Source organism: Xenopus laevis, chromosome 8L (assembly GCF_017654675.1).
Source record: "Xenopus laevis strain J_2021 chromosome 8L, Xenopus_laevis_v10.1, whole genome shotgun sequence".
Lineage (NCBI taxonomy): Eukaryota > Metazoa > Chordata > Amphibia > Anura > Pipidae > Xenopus > Xenopus laevis.
Genome location: NC_054385.1, coordinates 54373070 through 54395436, shown reverse-complemented (window position 1 = coordinate 54395436; position 22367 = coordinate 54373070). Strand labels below are relative to the sequence as shown.

Genomic DNA, 22367 nt, shown 5'->3' with positions numbered 1-22367 from the left:
TGATCGAAAAATATCTTTCAAAGAATTCTAATGAACTGATTGATTTTAAGTGTAAATAATCAATTTTGCTGTGTAGTTTGTATCTGCTGACTACTGAACTCCTCTGCTTTACAGTATTTATTCTGAGCTTTTGTCACTGGGCCCACAGCAGGATGCCTATATAGGCAGCAGGGATTCAATTTCTTAATTGTATGCATGTGTATAAGAATATTTTGTGTAGCATCACCTGAGTATGCAGCACCACATGTAAACATTATATTCATTTTACAGAGTAAATGCTGATTACAAGTACAGAAGGATAAAAAATAGATATGTCACTCTCTATATTAAATGAGCTCCTTCCCAATAAAATGTATCTTTCCTAATGCTAGCTATCCAAGGTATACAATTCAAACTTAATTACAGAGGAGTAAAGGCTTCTCTAGTAAGCATAATCCCTTCTTCCTCTATGTCAATCATCTCATTGCTATCCGACATGCTGAGAGATCTGTGCAATTTCTGATTGCCAAAATTATACTGTTAACATCAGAAGGATATTTATTATATTGTTTAGTTTTGTTTACTCTATTGTTTAGTTGTTAACAGCTAAAATAAAAAGTGTAATGCCTATCAGAAGTCACATGTAAGCAAAGCAGGCAGTATTTTCACTTGAACATATCTTTGCATCAGTTGATCCACTTTACCTAAAGGACTTACATGGATTCTTAAAGCCACACTGTAATATCCTCTTTAGCTGCTGGTTAGTGATAAAATCAAATTTATGCATGCATGGATTTATGGTTAATTTCTGCATCTCACCAAAAAAATTCCCGTTGACTTTAATGCATTTGAAGTGAGAAAAAAACACCCATTGACTTCAATGCATGTGGAGTAAGAAAAAACGTAAGAAAAAGTGTCCAGTGATTAATGCATTTGGACAAAAAGTTACCAAGACAAAAAAGTTACAGAGACAAAAAAAGTTGCGAAAACCCGCGTGTGTGCGCATACGCGAAAACCAGTGCGTGCGCATGTGCAACAAAGAACTTGTGTGCGCACCTGCGATGCAAAGGAACACACACCCCGGCCGGACTAGGGGTAGGAGAGGCAGAGAAGGTGCATGCCTGGCGCCCCTCCAGCTTTGCGCCCTAGGCACGTGCCTACTCTGCCTACCCCTAGTTCCGGCCCTGGTATCAGGGGAAAAAAGCAGAAGAGTGCCCAAAGTGCTTACTATGGTTTTACATCTGAGTTTTTGCCTCTCTTTAAAACAGTTAGATTTAAAACGGCTGATTATTAAAGGCATACTGTCATGGAAAAACATGTTTTTTTAAAAAAGCATCAGTTAATAGTGCTGCTCCAGCAGACTTCTGCACTAAATTATATGTTTTTCTGATTTTTTTTATATTTAATTTTTAAATTTGACATGAGGCTAGACATATTGTCAGTTTCCCAGGAGCCCCCAGTCACATGACTTGTGCTCTGACAAACTTCAGTCACTCTTTACTGCTGTACTGCAAATTTGATATCACTCCCTCCTTCTTTCCCTCCTTTCCCCCTTCCTCAGCAGCCTTAAAAAATTGGACGGTCACCAGATAGCAGCTCCCTAACAAAAGATAACAGCTCCCTGGTAGATCTAAGTACAGCACTCAATAGTAGAAATCTATGTCCCATTGCAATACCTTCAGTTACATTGAGTAGGAAAAACAATAGCTTGTCAGAAAGCAGTTTCATAATGCAGCACTGGCTCTTTCTAAAAGCACATGACCAAAATTACCTGCAATGGCTGCCTAAACACCAATATTACAACAAGAAAAATACACTTATTAGTTCAGGAGTTACGTAAATTTTATATGTTAGAGTCAATTATTTGCAGTGTCATTTAGAAATAAAACTACACCATAACAGTCACGACAGAATCCCTTATATATATATATATATATATATATATATATATATATATATATATATATATATATATATATATAACCTGAATCAGACGCTTGCACTCTAAACCAGTCTTCCATGAACGTGGGTGCTGGGTCAAAGTATTTATGTAGAGTTCAAGAGGACCCGCACACCTTGGTTAGTGAACCAAAAATTTCTTTATTTTTCAAACTTGTGCATCCAACGTTTCGACCCACATTAGGGCCTTTATCAAGGACCTTGATAAAGGCCCTAATGTGGGTCGAAACGTTGGATGCACAAGTTTGAAAAATAAAGAAATTTTTGGTTCACTAACCAAGGTGTGCGGGTCCTCTTGAACTCTATATATATATATATATATATATATATATATATACATATATATATATATATAAATATATATATATATATATATATATATATATATATATATAGTATATATTTATATATACATATTCATTAGTGTATTTTAACAAACATAGGTTATTAAAAAAGATTTGCACAATATTGCCAATTACCTTTTAAAAGGTAGCAAGAGAACATTAAAATAGGGGTGGACATCAAGGGATTTGGGTACGGTGATGAGCAAAGTTTTTTTTTGCCAGGAATGGATTTGCAGCAAAATTCTGCATTTTGCATTTCGCTATGCAAACGATTTTCCGAAACCACTGAAAAAAATTGCTGTGAATAAGGTCACCACTAAAAAGTTGCAGAATAAAGTTGTCTTGAAAAAACACCCATAGACTTCGATGCATTTCTCAATTTTTTTGTTGTTCTTTTTTTTTCATTTTTTCCCATGGTTTTGCAAATTTTTTAGGGATTTTTTCCCAAATTGCATGATTTTTTCTAGTTTTTGCCCAAAAAAACCAAAAAGGTTGAATTTTAGGACTAAATCCAATGCAGACAAAGATAACTCCCATTGACTTATATAGGACCTTGACAGGTCTGAGTTTTTTGGATTCAGGCTTTTTGCAGCATCGGGAGATTTACATAATAAATGTAGAAATATGTGAGGGTTTTTTTCCATCAAAAATTAAAGTTTTGCCAAAAATAGCTCTATAAGATATATTCGAGTTTTTTGTGTATACATATTTATAATTTTGTCATGGGAGAATATTTAAGGGAAAATATTTGATTATATACCATGTGTTTTCACAATATACAAGAATGTAAATATGTATATTTATTCTTCTGTACGTAAGTACATAAGCATTCCTGGTTATGATGATCAATAAACAAAACCATTCAATCAAAAAATAACAGGCCGATTCACTAAGGGTCGAATATCGAGGGTTAATTAACCCTCGATATTCGACTAGGAATTAAAATCCTTTAAATTCGAATATCGAAGTCGAAGGATTTAGCACAGATAGTTCCTACGATAATACCTTCGATCGAACGATTAAAATTAAATGGCCATCAGAAACAGATATATTTATGTAAATAAAAGTTTCCTAGTAGAGTGTATCTGAGTTATTATTTACCTTTTAACAGAAGGTGCACAGTAGTGATGGGTGAATAAATTTACCAGGGATGGATTTGCAGCGAATTTCCAAGTTTTGCCTCCAGAGAATAGATTCGCAAAACTGTGGAGAAATTCATAGTTACATAGTTACATAGTGAAATTGGGTTGAAAAAAGACAAATTCCATCAAGTTCAACCCTTCCAAATGAAAACCCAGCATCCACACACACCCCTCCATACTTTCACATAAATTATATACCCATACCTATACTAACTATAAAGTTTAGTATCACAATAGCCTTTGATATTCTGTCCAAAAAATCATCCAAGCCATTCTTAAAGGCATTAACTGAATCAGCCATAACAACATCATCCGGCAGTGCATTCCACAACCTCACTGTCCTCACTGTGAAGAACCCCCTACGTTGCTTCAAATGAAAGTTATTTTCTTCTAGTCTGTAGGGGTGGCTGGTTAAAAATCCACTGTGTCCAAAAAAAATTGTCGAACGTCAGAATTGTCGCACACATATAATTAATGCGTCACAATTATTCAGACTCCCATTGACTTTAAAGCATTTGGACCAAATAGTCATGCATGTAAAAATTGTCACTCGTCAAAATTATTTTGTCACCCATTGACTTCAATGCATTTCGCCAATTTTTCCTCATTTTGCAAATTCTTCAGTCAAAGTGAAACACTACAGATTCGCCCATCACTAGTGTACAGAGTTATTTTACAGTACCTACACAGATAACACAAAGCTTAGACTGTAAATCATATAAAAACATCACACCTCTTCGCAATTTTCACACTTATTTATGCGTATAAAGGAGTCTCACTTTTTATTTAAGATACTGCTGGCAACTGCTGTTCTGATGTACTCAAAAGAGTATAGGCACAGCACTATGACGCCACCATTTCCTCTTTCCTGCCACTTGGGGTTTAAAAGGTTACTGTTTGTTGTTTTGTGCACTTTGAGAAAGGCTAGAGTGCTAGCCGAAACGTTAGTTCTTATTTTTGACTAATAAACACCGTTATTTCTTTGTAAGACCTGTGAGTGCGAGCCTCCTTCTGGTATATACTTATCTTTTTGGGCTTTATTTGCACCCAGATAACTTACACCTCTACATGAGTTGTGCCGGCATCCAGACAGATATATATATATAAATATATATATATAATGTTCAAAGTGGACCAGCACACCGAAGTTTTCAATCAAAAGAGTTTTATTTCAACATCACTCATGTGTCCAACGTTTCGGCCCACATTAGGGCCTTTATCCTTGATAACGTTGGACACATGAGTGATGTTGAAATAAAACTCTTTTGATTGAAAAGTTCGGTGTGCTGGTCCACTTTGAACATTGTATACGCTGATTGACCAAGCACCCACATTCGACTAACAAGGAAGGAGTGCAGGTACTTTGTGAATGTTTATATATATATATATATATATATATATATATATATATATATATATATATATATATATATATATATATATATATATATATATATACATTTCCAGCTGTGGTGCACTCCAGTCAAGCGTTCTCTTCATGCCTGGGTGCTGTCAAATGTGTTGTAGATAGTAGTTCCCCAAGATTGAAGCACTCCAGGGCTTCAAAATACAGTTTAGAAAAGAAAATTTATTGTCAACATTTCGGTCCCATTCTAGGCCTTTCTCAAGACATTACATTTAAATATATATATATATATATATATATATAGAGAGAGAGAGAGAGAGAGAGAGAGAGAGAGAGAGAGAGAGAGAGAGAGAGAGAGAGAGAGAGACTGCAGGGCAGCGTACTCACCCCCCCCAAAAAAAAAAGTACAGTACAGTCATTGGCACATCTCATTACCTTTACTGAGCACAAGCAATACAATGACCATGATAACACGGCACATTTATAACTGGCATAAAAAAACTTTTTTCTGCCCCTCTAACATATATTAATTAATGACAAAAGTTTCTATTTCATCTCAATTTTAAGTTACATTAAAAACTTCTAGATAAAAAATGACAAATCCTAATTTATGAAGCAAAGTCTAATCTTCAATTTGAATGTATGCTCCAATAATGTCTACAGGAAAGATAAGTACATTTTTCCTATTAGTAGTACAGTAAATTTACTGTGAAAAGAATCCATAATGACATATACTGTACCTTTATTCAGGCTATTTATTATTTGTACTATTTACCAATACCACTCTTCTATCTGTGCACACTAAAATTCATACCTGTATTTATACTGAGGTAAAAATGTGTCACGTGGGAGCACTGCTGCTAACCCTCTCTGTAGTAAGGTACAATAGTGGCAGAAGTCATGTGTTGTGCTTGTCAGTAACAAGATGCAGTGCTTTCATTAGGTGAAAATGGAGGGTTGTTGAGATGATTGGTAAGTTGTTCTAAGAGGAGAAAGATAGGGATAACACCTAATTGTCTGCAGAAGTGGGTGATCACTCTAATTTAATTGACAAGCATTGCAGGGAGGTGTGAGAGGGCAATTACCTAGCGAAGCTATTGTGTATAGTACAAGTTGAAGTCTCTCCCTCTCTCTCTTTACACACGCACAAATTTTTATATATGTGTATATATAAAAAACAAAAAAAAGGAAAACAACACAGCAATGGATCCACTAAAACAATATCATACATAACCAAGCGCTGTTTGGGGAATAAACTTGAATACAGGTATGGGATCCATTATCCAGATACCCACGATCCAGAAAGCTCTGAATTATTACAAAGGCCAGCCTTCCTTTGGAAGTTGTTCCACAGATCTGGTAAGGGTCCATATATGGCAAGAAATAAGCTATTTTAATATAGACCATGTATAATTATTTTATTTTAGACTGTAAATTTTTTTACAACTTTTTAAGTTACAGATTAAGCATTTTATTTATTTGTCCTGTTGCCAATAAAATACCAGTCAAAAATGGCTTGTAGTTGTTATCTGTATTCTGGCTCCATGGCTGTCAAGCCAGTGATGACTTAAAAGGCTGTATGCAATAAAAGATGTAAACGGAAAAACAATTCACAAAAATAAGAATGAAAAATAGTGTATCACAATTTGTTAGAGATATTATAGCCTCTAGAATTAAACAGAGAGCCTTGCTTGTGTTCCTTGCCCCATATGGTGAAAATCATATACTGCTGATGCAAGTTCTCAAGCCTAAGATTTGCTTTGCTGTGCAAGAGCTAATAGTATTAAACTTTGTGATTAGACCAAACTTATAATGTTGTAATTTGTTAAAAGTGATGTCTTTAGATAATGGAAACATCACTACAGATTTGCTTTATTGTGTTCAAAGCTGTCGTAGAAGTCTTTTTTGGCACTCTAGCTTTGAGGAGACCATGGTAAAATTGCAGAAAGAGATAGTAAAATGTTTGTAGGTTTTTTTGTTAAACAAGACATTTTGGAGGCTGAGAGTAACAACAAGTCTCATTAGTGTTAAATCATTTTTTTTCTTTCCTTAATGTAGAACTCAAACAGGTTTTGGCTTCACATAAATTAAAATATTAAAAAGCATAAAATGCTTTGAAAAATTGAAAACACATTAAATGTTTTATCTACCACTGGTAATTTTCAGATGATTGCCAGTTCTCATTGTACTTAATGAAATGACTATTTGTATGGAGGCAGATGGAAATGCAAATGTTCTTACATGATACTATGAAGATCATAGAGAAAAAGTTATTCTATGGCAGAACCATTTCTGCTGTGGACCTGGACAGAACAAGGGACTCCTGGTGTAGAGAGAGGCCAGCATGAGTGGTTAAGTCACTGAACTCCAATAGAGGGAGAAAATTTGTTTAATTTTTGTTACGGCTTTAATGTCAACTTGTGCTTTTCAAGGCAAGTCACTCAAGTTACTTTAATCTTAAGCATGCAAATAATATGAGATCTAATAAATAATGGGCTGTGCCTAAATATATCTTTGGGCATCCTTGTCTAATACTGTTGTATGAATACTATTAAATAAAGCTTGAGGGCTTCCCATTTATTGCATATATACTGATATGTCTGAAGAAAATAACCACTACTGCATTAATTTGTCCTAGAAAGAATCCAGAGAGTGTGCTTACCCTTTTACTGTCCCTGTAAGTAACTAGATTTGATGCCTAGTCAATATCTCTTGGTTCATTTATAAGCCTACATACTGTTTAATGAACTCCAATATTCATTCTTGCTTGCGTACTCAGCTAAGGACCTGCGCTTATTAATAAATATAGACAATAATATACTGTATATTCTTATGGATATGATAACCATAAATGTAAATTATGCTGCCTTGCTCAGTAAAATAACACTTATTTTGCTTCCCAATAAAAATCTGCAGGGGTTTTAGAACTTAAAGAAGACACAATTGAGAGCTTGCTCGCTGCAGCTTGTCTCCTCCAGCTATCCCAAGTTATTGATGTTTGCTGTAATTTCCTGATGAAGCAGCTTCATCCCTCCAATTGTTTAGGGATTCGGTCATTTGGAGACGCACAAGGTTGCATGGAGCTTCTGAGAGTGGCACACAGCTATACAATGGTAAGATTTTAGCTTTAAACCAGTAAAGTGCTTCTTTATCATCATTAGGTTCTGAAATAGGCACAGAATAAGCCCATTAAATTCCTTACACAATGTAGTTGTACCTACTTGCAAGTTGTTGTTCTGTGTTAATATCGATATGTGCATGTTGTGCCTAGCTTGGTGCAAGCTACTTAAGATTGTAAGCTCCATTGGGGAAGGGACTGATGTGAACAATTTATATTTTCTGTGAAGTGTTGTCAATAAATAAAGTGCAACACTCTCTAGCAAACTGAACCCATTTATATCATCTTTCCCATTTGCCTTTTATTTTTGTGTCCCTGGTGTACAATAGTTTGTAAAAAAAAAAAAAGAGAAGTTCTCATTTTTTTACACTTTTTGTACCTGAAAAATTATGAGCCAGAAAACTTGAGAACTCTTTAAGGAAAATCCATGTGAGTTAATGAGCTTGCTCTGGGGTTTCATTCCTGATAACCTTGTCAATCTTTATTTTTTTAAACTCCCACTGGGACTCCTTACGCATTGCTAGAGCCCAAAAGTTTGACCAATATTAAATATTAAATAAACCACATAGAGGTATAGCACAGAAATGCAATTCCGTGTGCAGCTCACTGTCTAAAAAGAGGTAGGTTTAAAGAATTTGAAGCCACAAACAAGATCTGCATACAAATGCTGCATAAAGTTTAGTCACCTCGAGTAGAACCTGGTGTAGTAAAACTGCATACAAAAGTTGAGCTCCTTACACAGTATTACTAACTACACTGCTACACAGTATGTTCAGTGTTCAGTGTATACACCCATTTATTGTACAGCACTGTAAAATATGTTGATAATATTATTATTATTAATAATAATAATAATAATAATAATAATAAGGGGGTTATTTAGCAAAATCTGAATGTATCTGATTTTTTAAAATAAAAAAGTCAGACCAAACTAGAATCCACAATTTGACCTTATTTTTTTATTAAAAAAGCACAATTGAATTGGATCGGGGAAAAACTCGATAAAATCAAGTGAAATTTTTTCAAATTTTTTTCCCGAATCACTAAATTTTTTCAGATTTTTTCAGAAAAGTCCAAATTTTTCAGATTTTTGCCTGAAATTGTTTCCTTGTGAATTGAAAAGGCCAGCAGACAATTTATTTAACATAATTTAACGTTATGTCTCTTAACATATTTTCCCAACCCATTAGCCTTAAATAACTATTCAGTGGAATCTCTCCCCCCATTAGCCGCTGAAGTCTGCCCTTGTGGAGACCCACTTGCCAATCACCTGTCCAAATCCTGAGGCTAGTCATTTTGCTTTGTCCCTCTCCTTTTGCCAGTGACAAATCACCATCACCCCTAGCCTCCGACCTACCCAACTTCCGCCATGACTCAATCTCTCTCCATATTCAACTCTAGCTGCCACTGTAACCGACCCCATCCCCTTCTATTCTTCTCTAGGGCAGGTGGGTGGGGCTGTAGGTACAAAATGGCTGCTTGCCCTCTACTTTTCCCTCCTCCCACTCCTCCCAGCCCATCCCCCAGACTACATTTCCCACAATCCCATTCCTTTGTCTCTGGGCCCACTTCCTTGCCCTGACATGTCCCTGTCCTTCCATTCCTTTCAGTCCTTAAGGGCCTCCTGAAACTTCCAAATAGCATAGGAACCTCTCCCATTGACTTATGTACAACCTAGGCAGGTCTGAGATGGTGGATTTTCAGATTCTGACTTTTTTCAGCCACGGGGTATAATAAATCTGAGGGTTTTTTCCACTAAAAATTCAGATTTAAGTAAAAAACGCAAATGTTTTGAGTTTTTAGCATTCAGACTTTAATAACCCCTGAATGTGTTAGAGATTACGGTTGAATGCAGATATCAAAGTATATCAAAGAAAGGGCAGAATATAAAATACTATGGGTAAGCTTTTACGGTGCATATCCTGTACAGTTAGTTAGTACAAAGGATAAACCAGACTAACCATTTTTTAATATTGTCATTTTAAAAGTCTCACACAAAAGGGCATTGTATAATTTTATATCCATTGGTTTTGTAATTAGTAAGGAATGTTGACTTAATATGCAAAGGGTGCTATTCTCCCAAGACTGTCCCTGAAATTAGTGCTGTGAATTCGCTGTAACTAACCTTTAACAGGAAGACATGGGATGTTTACATTCAAAGAAAGCATTGCAGTTTCATTTGTAATAGATATACTATCATCTGTATTCACATGGTAGAGCCAAGATATTCATCAAGTTTGCCATGTTTGGCTTCAACATTGCAACATTTATTGAATGTGAAGGCAAAAATGGTTTGGCTCAACATTCACAACAGAAGGTGGAACACAAAGCTAGGTGACGTTTACTGCATCACATGTGTTGATTTTTTAATTCAGATAGCTGTTTTATGGCAGTCATTTGCCTTGCCCTTTAATTATATATATGGGCCTACATTTATTTAAAATCTTACTATACACTTTCTTCTTTTTTTGTGCCTTCTTTAAGACATTTTACCAGAAAAATCTTGTATAAACAAGAAAATCCAAGACCTACTTTGTAATCAAAGTCAAAGGCTGTATGAAATAATAAATGTGGTCATTTCCAACAAATATTTATTGAAATTCTGTGTATGCTTAATCTATGTGAATGTACCCTTGATACCAATTAAATGGTGTATGAATAGTGGTATAAATAAAGATAACATGCCTGCTGCTTTGAATGTTTATTTCCTCTGCTATAAGTAAATAGTGGTAGCCTTTCAAGACATTTCCTGCTCTCTGTGTTGTACTACACAATGAAACAGGAAGCTGAACCCATTTGGATTGATGGAAATAATAGTCTGTTTGTAAAAAGTAAAACTCATCTGCCCAAGAGAGATATTGACAGGAAGCGGTCTTCTCACAGAGTAATTGTACACTCTAACCGGTTGCTTCTTTCAGTGAGCTCTTCTTTCAGTGAAGTTCATACGTGCATGTCATGCTTCTAAATGTAGAGGCATTATTTAGAGAGAAAAAAAGAACAAGCACAAAAAGTGCACAAGCAAATATTCAGTAGATTTTCAGAGGAAGGAAATGCATACATTTTCTGGGGGCTTAATTTATGCAATAATGCCAAATGATAACTAATTAGCTGCTATAGAAGGTTCTTTCTTGAGATTTCATTTCAGTCAGCTGTATTAGAGAAATCCTTTTCACAGAGAAATTAGGGAATTAGACTGTTATTGCAAAAATCTTATTCCCGGAGACCATTGTTGCAGAAATACTAAGACAGTAGAAAAAGGCTATTACTGCAAAATAATAACAAGATTGTGAAACCCTTGGCTCAGCTTGCATGTGACTTGGGAACATTTTGTCTGCCATAGTGCCAGATGTTTATTGTTTGGAAAAAAGACATGGGTCTGCTATATGATTTTATAAGCTGTTATTAAAGGTGGGTGTATCCAGATTGTTCATGGGACATTTTCTTTATTATGCTTTATACCTGCAAGTTCTGAAACTCAAAGTTTTAAACAAGCTGTTGGCTCTTCTATGCCTCATAATTAGAGGATTAGCCTCTGGGGCAGTTGCCTTTAATTGCTAATTTAAACCTGGGCATCTAGCACACACATATTATTGTGTATTAGTAATTAATTACATGGCATACAACATGCACAGAAATCAATGTAGTCAGCAACATGCATTGGACCTGATCTAAGCAGGTAACAGAAGACCAAAAAAATCTTATTGGCTGGTAATGATTTGAATGCATTTGTGCAGCACTTACGTATAGTCTGTCGGTGAATTTACTGGTGTCAGCACTTCAAGGTATTTGTACTGCACACTCTGTGTGCAGTGATCACATGAATCTGGAGACTAATGTGTTCCTAAGAGATCCAGTTATGAACCTGCTCAATAATGACCAAACACTAGAAAAAATTAGGAGCACCAATATTTACAGTATACCTATAAGTAATATAACAAGAATCTTTGAGAAATAGAGCTCTGTAGCTCTTTAAATGTCATACTTGTACTGTACTAAAAGTTTCAAATACCATGACATTTGATGAATGCCAAGAAGTCCAAGAAGTGAGCTATCATTTATATTGCTAAGCTTGGTATAGAAAGAATTTTCCTTTAATGGCATTACTTGATTCCAACTATTAAATGCATGTATTAAAAATGTATATACAATAGAATGAATGGCTGATGCATTTTATATAACAATAGGGCAGCACAGTTGCTCAGTTTTACCCTTCTGTTTCTAACATAGCCCTGTCAGCAAAGGGTTAGTATGTCTGCATGGGTTTCCTCTGGGTACTCCAGTTTCCTCCCACACTCCAAACAAGTACATAATTGGCTCCTAATAAATTGATGTTCATAGTGTTTGAATGCAATAGGGATCGTAAACTCCACTGGGACAGGGATTGATGAATGATATATTGGGCCAGATTTGCCAGATTCAATTCAGTAAGAAAAACGTTATCACCTGAAAAGTCATGGACAAGATTCAATTTGTGATGCAATTCAATTCAGAAAAACTTATTTCACTGTTTATCACATGAAAATTCTACTGATCTGCTCTGCATTTTATTAACAGGCACTGCAAACAGGGCAGTATTGGGGGTCCACTGTGATGTGGTCCATTCAAGAATAGGGGGGGTGAGGGGGACTATTTCATGTGATATAAATAAGAGTCTTTGTCATTTAATTCCAATTATTAATTTAGGGGCCGATTCACTAACTTCGAGTGAAGGATTCGAAGTAAAAAAACTTCAAATTTCGAAGTTTTTTGTGGGCTACTTCGACCATCGAATGGGCTACTTCGACCTTCGACTACGACGGTCGTAATAAAAATCGTTCGACTATTTGACCATTCGATAGTCGAAGTACTGTCTCTTTAAAAAAAACTTCGACCCCCTAGTTCGCCATCTAAAAGCTACCGAAGTCATTGTTAGCCTATGGGGAAGGTCCCCATAGGCTTGCCTAACTTTTTTTGATCGAAGGATATTCCTTCAATCGTTGGATTAAAATCCTTTGAATCGTTCAATTCAAAGGATTTTATCGTTCAATCGAAGGAATTATCCTTCGATCGTTCGATCGAACTATCTGCTCTAAATCCTTTCGACTTCGATATTCGAAGACGAAGGATTTTAATTCCTAGTCGAATATCGAGGGTTAATTAACCCTCGATATTCGACCCTTAGTGAATCGGCCCCTTAATGTATTGACCCTGACTGAACCACAATTACACCTGGCAATTAAAATTCCAGCAATACCACAACTCAAATATTAGAAAACCAATCCATATGAGTATCGTTGACTCATGACTTGGAGCTATGAATTGCAATTAGAAATTTTAGTTTTAATATTAGTTTTATTTTTAGTTTACAATTAGAATGTGTTCTTGAATGCTTATGTGCTGCTTAACAATAGAAGTTATTGAACCTTTTTTTTTTTTTTAATTGAGTACATTTTCCTTTAACTAGCAGTAGTATTACTCTCTCCTTGTAGCTACATAAATTATTCTTGTGACTCTAACAGATTCCTGTAAATAATTCACCTTTCCACTGAAGCTCTAATATCTTATTAAAGCCTTGTGACCAGAGGAGATAAGAGCTCTTGGGATCAGTTTGGACAGTGGATAGCTGACATTTGCACGTAGAAGTTATTGTACTGCTTTATTTTATTTTTCTATGCAAGTCAAATGTAATTCATGGTTCTTCTATACAGCCATAAGAAATAAAACAGTACGATACAAAATATGGCTTATAATACCATGGCAAGTTATTGCCAGCTAGTGTCTTATGAAATATTAAGCACTAAGGATATTCAAACTTTGAAATAAAAAAACAAGAAGGGAATGTAATTTACTTATATTTACAGCAAAAAATCAAACCAGTGAAGATGAAGCTTTGTTTAAGTAAGATGATTTTGCAAATTACATTGTTGAATTTTGGAATTTCTGGATAAAAATGTTTCCAAATCATACATATTTATAAGAATATTTAAATAATTATAATGCCTTTTCTTGGATTATAGGTTTTTTCTGCAAAAAAAACCCCCAAATAATTTGTAATTGTTTATTAAACCTTGACTTGGATTGCATTGTTCTTTAAGTTTTCTAACTTAACAGAGAAAACAACAATAGAGCCTGAAAGTGAGTCATGACATTTCTTTTAATTTTTAAGGAACATTTTATTGAAGTTATATGCAATCAAGAGTTTCTCCTGCTGCCAGCAAGTGAAATAGCAAAGCTGCTCTCTAGTGATGACATCAATGTTCCTGATGAAGAAACAATATTTCAAGCTTTAATGCAGTGGGTCAAGCATGACATTCAGTCTCGACAAAGAGATCTGGGAATGTTGCTTTCCTTCATTAGGTTACCATTACTTCCTCCACAGGTACTTTCAATTAACAAAGCTTTATACCACTGCAATATGACAGCACTACTTACAAACATACTTTTATTGCAATTTCACTTGCAGTTGAACAGATCTTAGCTTTTTCACTTCTTAGCCCCAATAAAAAAGGAACACGTTTGCCCAGCTGCGGTAACCCATATTACCTTATAAGATGTCTAAAGGGATGACCAGCAAATGCTACCTGCTGGATTGATTACTATAGGAGACTAGACCTGTTCAAAAGCAAAACACCTTTTTCCCCACTCCTCAACAGTGACATTTTGGCATTGTTTGACACATAAATTGGTTTGGAGACATCTTCTCTCACTGTTGGCCAATAGTTTTGACTGTGTTATTATAACTGGGAATACAGTAGGTGTTTCTACAGTATGTCCATCCTCCTCATAGATGTTAGCTTTTTTCTGGATGAAATTAATTGATGTGTGAAACCCTTCATTTGAAATTTGTCATTGGGATACATTTTCAGCACTTTGGGGCACAATTTGGTCTCAAATTGCTTTACTGAGCACCACTGGCATAGAATTAAAAATGTTTTCAAGTTGTGCTTCGATCAGTGCTTCTATAGAAGTAGAGGCAATACAGCTTCAAAACACTGTGTTAATTCAGCGACTCTCCAGTATTAAGGGGCAGATTTATCAAAGGTTGAGGCGAATTTTTGAATGAAAAATAAAATCGAATTTCAAGCTATTTTTTGTGTACTTCAACTAGGAAATAGTCCAAATTCGATTTGAATAAAATTTGAATATCGAAATTTTTCATGTACTGTCTCTTTAAAAATTTGTCTTCGACCATTCACCACCTAAAACCTGCCGAATTGCTGTTTTAGCCTATCAGTGACCTCCTAGAACCTATTTGGAGTCAATTGATGGACTTTGAAAAATGTAAGTTTTTTGGGGGAAATCAATGGAATGTGCTATTCTTTCAATTCGAATGATTCGAAAACGGACCTATTCAACCAAAAAAAAACTTCAACTTAATTTCTGTTTTTTCAATTAGAAATTCGACCCTTGATAAATATGCCCCTAAGTGTTTAAAACAAACACCACATAAATACATGAAGGGGCAGATTTACATAGGGTTGAATATCGAGGGTTAATTAACCCTCGATATTCGACTGCCGAATGTAAATCCTTTGACTTCGAATATCGAAGTCGAAGGATTTAGCGCTATTCCTACGATCGAAGGAATAAACGTTCGATAGAATGATTAAATCCTTCGAATCGTTCGATACGAAGGATTTAATCATTCTATCGAACGATTTTCCTTCGATCAGACAATTGTTAGGAAGCCTATGGGGACCTTCCCCATAGGCTAACATTGGCCTCGGTAGGTTTTAGGTGGCGAACTAGGGGGTCGAAGTATTTTTTAAAGAGACAGTACTTCGACTATTGAATGGTTGAAGAGTCAAATGATTTTTACTTCGAATCGTTCGATTCGAAGTCGAAGTCGTAGTCGAAGGTCAAAGTAGCCTATTCGATGGTCGAAGTAGCCATATTCGACCATACAAAATTCGAAGTATTTTTTCTTCTATTCCTTCACTCGAGCTAAGTAAATGGGCCCAAAGTGTTTTCTTTTAAATATGAACAACATATTCAGATTGTGTATGAATAAGATATTCATATACATTTTATGTTTAAAGGGGAAACAACTCAGTATAAAAAAAACTATTAATTTACACCCTTTCTAAATAATATTCTGTATACTATGGGTTTTTTTTTAATGAGGGTAATGTTGGGTTCAAACTGGAGTATAAAAAATAATTACATTGAAATATTGCTTTGGAGTGTACTTTAAAGTTGTGAATTCATCCTTTTGCTTTTAGCATAATTTTGCAAATCATTGCAAACAGGGTTGTTTCATATTGAAACCAAAATGTAGAGCTAAGGAAAGGAAAAGAGAGAGAGAATATAGTGACAGTGAGGTATGTTAAGAAAAAAGAAAAAGTAATGGTTGGGGAGAAAGACATGGAATAATTAAAATACATATCAAGGAATGAAGACATTTTAGGACTCTCTTCTGATCTGCCTTGGAATTTACACTAACATCCAACAACTGCATATCCAGATTGATCTCAAGCCCACTTTTCACTTCGCACAATCCCTTTAAACTTCTATAAATCATCATCATTTATTTATATAGCGCTGTCAAGATACGCAGTGCTTTAAATAAGGAAGTCCCTGCCTAAACATAAACCAGTGGAAGGGTTTGGCTTGTAATGATTCGGTTTACTAGAATTTGCCCTCTTTGGACAAGGAAACTAAAAAATATAAATTTATTTGTACATTACTAGCTTATTCAGCATTTTTCTTTTAAATTATTAACACTTCAGCTGTGTGTATTTAAGAAGTATATTTTCTTGTATTTAAACCAAAATGTTAAGGTTATTTAGCTAATTTGTTTACTTGATTCAGTTGCTTGCAGATCTTGAAAACAGCCCAATGTTTGCAAATGACTTGGAATGCCAGAAATTTCTTATGGAAGCAATGAAGTATCACCTTCTACCAGAGAGGAGATTAATGATGCAGAGTCCCAGGACTAAACCCAGAAAGTCGACAGTGGGAGCCCTCTATGCTGTAGGTGGAATGGATGCTACAAAAGGTAAGACTAGTGCACAGATTTGTTCATTCCAACAGGCAATAATAAGTTGTATTAAAAACAACAACTAGTAATTATACAATGACATAAAATAACTATAATTAAAAAAAATATCATGCTGATCAATGTTAAAGACAGTGGTAATTAAACCTATATTCTTGTCTAACAAAGAACTGCAACTTAGCTGCAGTTTCAAGCTTTTCAAGCATCAGGTATTTTGCATTTCAACAATTAATGATGGTTTATAAGGAAGAAAGAACTGGAATGCCAATATTTTTTTTTTTAATATGCATGCAACCAACTATGCCTCATTAACATAACAGTTGGGGAAAACAATTGTTTAATTAGCAGCCTTAATGAATATTTTGAATGTTTTTAAGAACTATTCTTGTTATATGCTATCCAAAAACTTTTCTTAAATGCTAATGTCTTGTAATACTGCTCACTGACTGCCTTTAATAGGACATATACATCCAGAAGTTTCATCTTGAAATTTTACAGATCACAATATACAATGGGCAAATATATATTGAATAAAGTACTTATTGTAAAATATAAGAATATTTAAGGAGTTCCATAACAATTTAAAAGCTTTTGTAAAGGTCATGGAACTCCAAAGTCACTTCCAATATCTTCATATTTCACAACAGGGGGTACTTTATTATAATACACAAGTTTCAGTAAGTCGTTTCACAAAAAATACATCACTATCAATTTTTAAGGATATAATTTACAGGATATTCATGGTTCTTGTATATTTACACACAAAACCTGTTTATTGAAAACCATTCATGTTACTGGCTACATGTGGCATGGCAAACAATTGTCTGTCTGTAATTGCTGTAGTAAATACCTGATACTCACTATAAGCTTGAATTTATTTTTTGTCCAGCAGATCTAAATAATCACTTATTATAAGTATTATTAAAGTAGTTCATAGATATTAATAACTGTCCAAATCATTGCCACTGTTACATCACACAGTTATTACTTCCATTAACTGCATTGTATCAATTTTTCTGTAATGCAGTAATATCTAACATGATCTAACATTACCATTTGAGCCTTTGATATAGTTTTTCTACTAAATTAATTCTATGTTATATTATATATTTACTCTTTGGGGCTCACAATTTTACTATTCGAGTTCTTAAAATTCCCTTCTAACTGTTCAGTTTTACTATCATATCTCGTTTCCTTTATTTGTGTAACATCAAAGTTATATTAGGATTGTGCTAAATAGAATTAGATTTGTAATTATATGTTATTTGTGTATTTTACAACTGAATATTAATAAAATATAAAACAGTAATTAGCAGCATTTAACACTGAAGCACAAAAATTCTGTTCTCTAAACTTATATTCATGTATTCAGTTATAATAAATATATTTTCTCATAGACTGTCTCTTCAACTATATTTTAATCAAATAATTCAACATTTTAAAAAATATTTCCTTTTTCTCTGTAATAATAAAAGAGTACATTGTACTTGATCGCACGTAGGGGCAGATACTGTATATTAAGGAATGAGTTGTGTTTTCCATGAAAGTTTTTGAGGTTATTTTTGGGTTAAAAAAACTAAAATTTTTGTTTATTTAAGAAATTCTGAAGGTGTTGCCTGAAAACTCAATGAATTTGAGTGATTCGAGTTTTTTCACGAAAACATTAGACTTTTGATAAATAACCCCCTTAATCCTAACTGGAAGCAAAATAATCCTGTTGGGTTTATTTAGGGGCAAATTCATCAAGGGTCGAATTTCGAGGGGTTAATCCCTCGAAATTCGACTGGGGAATAGAATCGAATAGAATCGAATAGGCAATTCAGGCGAATTTACGCGGTGGCGAATAGTCGAATTGGCGAATATTCACCAGGCGAATAGGTGCTCGATCGAATATTCGCTCGAAGGATTTTCATTCGATCGAATGCCTTTTTATTCGATCAAAAACTTGAAAAACAAGCCTATGGGACTTTCCCATAGGCTTTTAAAGCAATTCGGTAGGTTTTATGTGGCAAAGTAGGCAGTCAAAGTATTTTTAAAAGAGACAGTACTTCGACTATTGAATGGGCGAATAGTCGCAGCGTTTTTGCGCTCGATCCAGTACTTCGACTATCGAATGGCGAATAGTCGCAGCGTTTTTGCGCTTGATCTATTCGAATCATTCTACTCAGGCGAATTTACTCCAATTCGATAGTCGAGGAGCACAAAAATTCGAAGTTTTTTTTACTTCGAATCCTCCACACGAAGTTAGTGAATCGGCCCCTTAATGTTAAAATTATCTTTAGTAGACTCAAAAGTTTGGTGATCCAAATTATGGAACATTTTGAATAACAGGTCCCACGCTTTTAGAATAATTGCCTTTATTCATTTTGTTTTCCTGTTGCAGTATAAGCTTTGAAGATCAATGCTTATGCTGCAAAATTTTGACAGAATTTTAAGCTAGAGATACTACCAGGTCTGCACTGGGAGCCAAAATAGGTCCTGGCTATTCCAAGTATAGAGAGGCCTAATCAACTCCCACCAGCCCACTAAATAGTGACTGTCTATGGCATCTTATGGCAGCCCCTCTGGCATTTGACAGAACCCACAGATTGCCAGTCCGGGCCTGGATACTACCAATTTGTACTGGTGCCATCTTTATTCATGTGACAGGCCAATGAACAAAATCATTAAAATGTCATTCAGAAACAAATCAATAAAACATACCTTTAAAAAAAATATCATTCAGAAACTCTTCTTTTAGCCTATACTTCAGGATTAGATGACAGCAGTATGTATAGCATTTAGACATGAGTGTGATCAATTCTATATCATTCAGTATATCTGCTTCTTTTCATTCAGATTAGTTTAGGATTAATTTATAGTATTGAGCGAATTTATTTGCCAGCCATGGATAGTACATAAAAAGTCGCAATAAGAAAAAACGGCAATTGACTTGTATTTTGAGGAAGAAAAATGTAAACATTAAAAAGTTGCATGTAAAAATGCACATTGTCTTCAATACGATTAGCAAATTTTTCGCATTTCACAAGTAAAACCAGGAAGTAGACTGACACTGAGCACATGGCAGCTCAGCTATTTGAAGAAATGGCTCAACAGTGACACCTTCTGGCCAAATCCAGACTCTGCCAGGGAACACTGCACAGGGACAAAGGACTCACTCCCCCTCCCTTATACAATTTAGGTCCAACACTTAGCTGGCCATAGCAGGGGTTTTCCAACCATGTGGGATTTTTCAGACCATATGGGGACTTAACTCTACGGATCCCTACAATAACTAAATACATCATAGAAATCATTACAAATCACACAACTAAATGCAAACCTACTCAACAGGATTTGCTAAAATGATCACATCTCACCGTTTGCATTTATATTATGAAATATTTATCTCTCCTAGTACCTTGTTCACCTTTTGTATTAGTGATTTCGATATAAATTATGTTTAGTGATGGTCAATGAGCCTTTTTGCCAAGAAATTCGCGAAACTCCGGAAAATTATTCGAAACGGTGCAAAAACAGGAAATTGTTATACTTACCGTAATTTCTGTTTCCTGGTCACATTCCATGGCAGCATTCACCAATGGGGTTAACTGCCCTGCGGGCCTCTGGACAGGACCTCCCCTAACAAGTTCAAAATGAGAGCACACCCCCACTTACTTGTCTTAGTCTAAAGCCAGACTCCTGGGGTGGGAAATTCCTTGGTGAATGCTGCCATGGAATGTGACCAGGAAACAGAAATTACGGTAAGTATAACAATTTCCTGTTTTCCATGTCACTCCTGGCAAGCATTCACCAATGGGAATTCCAAAGTTTCTGAAAAAGAAAAAAAGGGGAGGGCACCACAATATAGCGACAAAGAAAAAGAACTGCTTTATTCAGCAATGTATAACTGATTCCAAAACTCTTCTGCCAAATCTAGCCTCTTGGGAGGCAAGGACATCCAGTCTATAATGTCTTATAAATGAATTGACTGACGACCACCTCGCTGCTCTGCAGATTGCTTCTGGCGATGCTTTGGCTTCCATTGCCCAGGAACTCGCCAGAGCTCTTGTAGAATGGGCTTTCAACCCCCGGGGAACCTCCCTGCCTGCTATATTGTAAGCCTTGACAATTGCAGCGACAATCCAGGAACTCAATGTCCTCTTGGAAGGGGCTTGACCCTTTCTGAACCCACAGGGTATGACAAACAAATGATCAGATTTTCTGTATGTATCAGTCCTTCTCAGGTATGTTTTAATTGCTCTGACTACATCCAAAGTGTGCCAACGTACTTCCTTTTCCGACTTTGGAGCTGGACAGAAGGAAGGAAGGGATACTTCTAAGTCCATGTGGAATTTAGACACCACTTTGGGCAGGAACTTGAAGGCAGGTCTTAGTATAACCTTATCTTCAAACACTATTGTATGTGGTTCTGAAGCAGACAAGGCAGCCAACTCTCCCACTCTACATGCTGAAGTGACCGCCACCAGTAAAATTACCTTTAACGTGAGGTTCCACAACGAGGTTTCCTTCAAAGGTTCAAAAGGGGCTTTTGATAGGGTATTCAACACAAATGGCAAATCCCATGGGGGTGAAAACGTCTTTATGCAAGGCTTAACTCTCATAAAGGCATTAAAGAATCTTTGAACCAGAGGATCTGATGCCCAACTGGCTCCTGTTAATGCAGAAATGGCTGACACTTGAACTTTAAGTGTACTTAACTGGAGACCTCTTTCATAGCCTGAATACAAGAAATTCACCAGCAGAGGTGCTGTCGGGCAGGTTGGATCTTGCCCTTGAGATAGCGCAAACTGAACAAAGACATCCCAGATTTTATAGTACTGAGTTGAGGTAGAATTTTTTCTTGACCTTAGAAGAAAATTCACCAGATCCTCCTTTAAACTCAGCTTGTTAAGCCTCTGCCTTTCAATCTCCAAGCCACTAAGGCTAGGTGATCCTTCTCTTGATACAGAAATGTTCTCTGTGACAGCCATCCTGGGAATTTTGGAATTTCCTTGGGGCCTGCCACGGCCAACTTGTGCAGCAATGGAAACCAGGGTCGTCTCGGCCAGAAGGGAATTACTGCTATTGCATCCACTGCCTCTCGATCCACCTTCTTCAAGACTTTCCATATCAGTGGAATCGGAGGAAAGACATATATTAGGTCTTTGGACCAATCTTGTCTTAGACCGTCCACGGCCAATGCCTCTTTGCAAGGGTATCTTGCGTAGAACTTCTGACACTTTCTGTTTTCCGCCGAAGCCATGGCATCTATCTGTGGTCTTCCCCAGACTCCTACTAAGTCGTGGAAGATGTCTTCGTGGAGACTCCACTCTCCTGGATCTAGGGTCACTCGGCTCAAGAAATCTGCTCTGAGATTCTCTGTGCCCGGCAGGTGCACTGCTGACAGGCTTTTTAGGTATCTCTCTGCCCAAAGAAATATCGGTACGGACTCTTCCAGCAACGTAATACTCCTGGTTCCCCCTTGCTTTTGTATGTAAGC

At 35.8% G+C, this 22367-nt stretch overlaps 1 protein-coding gene across 1 annotated transcript in view; it reads left to right on the top strand.

Annotated features, from left to right (window-relative positions):
• The window catches only part of klhl4.L (kelch like family member 4 L homeolog), an 84544-nt gene that overhangs the window by 48835 nt on the left and 13342 nt on the right, over positions 1-22367 (top strand). Inside the window, exons 4-6 of the mRNA XM_018229935.2 lie at positions 7707-7903; positions 14054-14266; positions 16699-16885. Coding sequence (XP_018085424.1) covers positions 7707-7903; positions 14054-14266; positions 16699-16885 — 597 coding nt within the window. The remainder of the gene's footprint in view (positions 1-7706; positions 7904-14053; positions 14267-16698; positions 16886-22367) is intronic.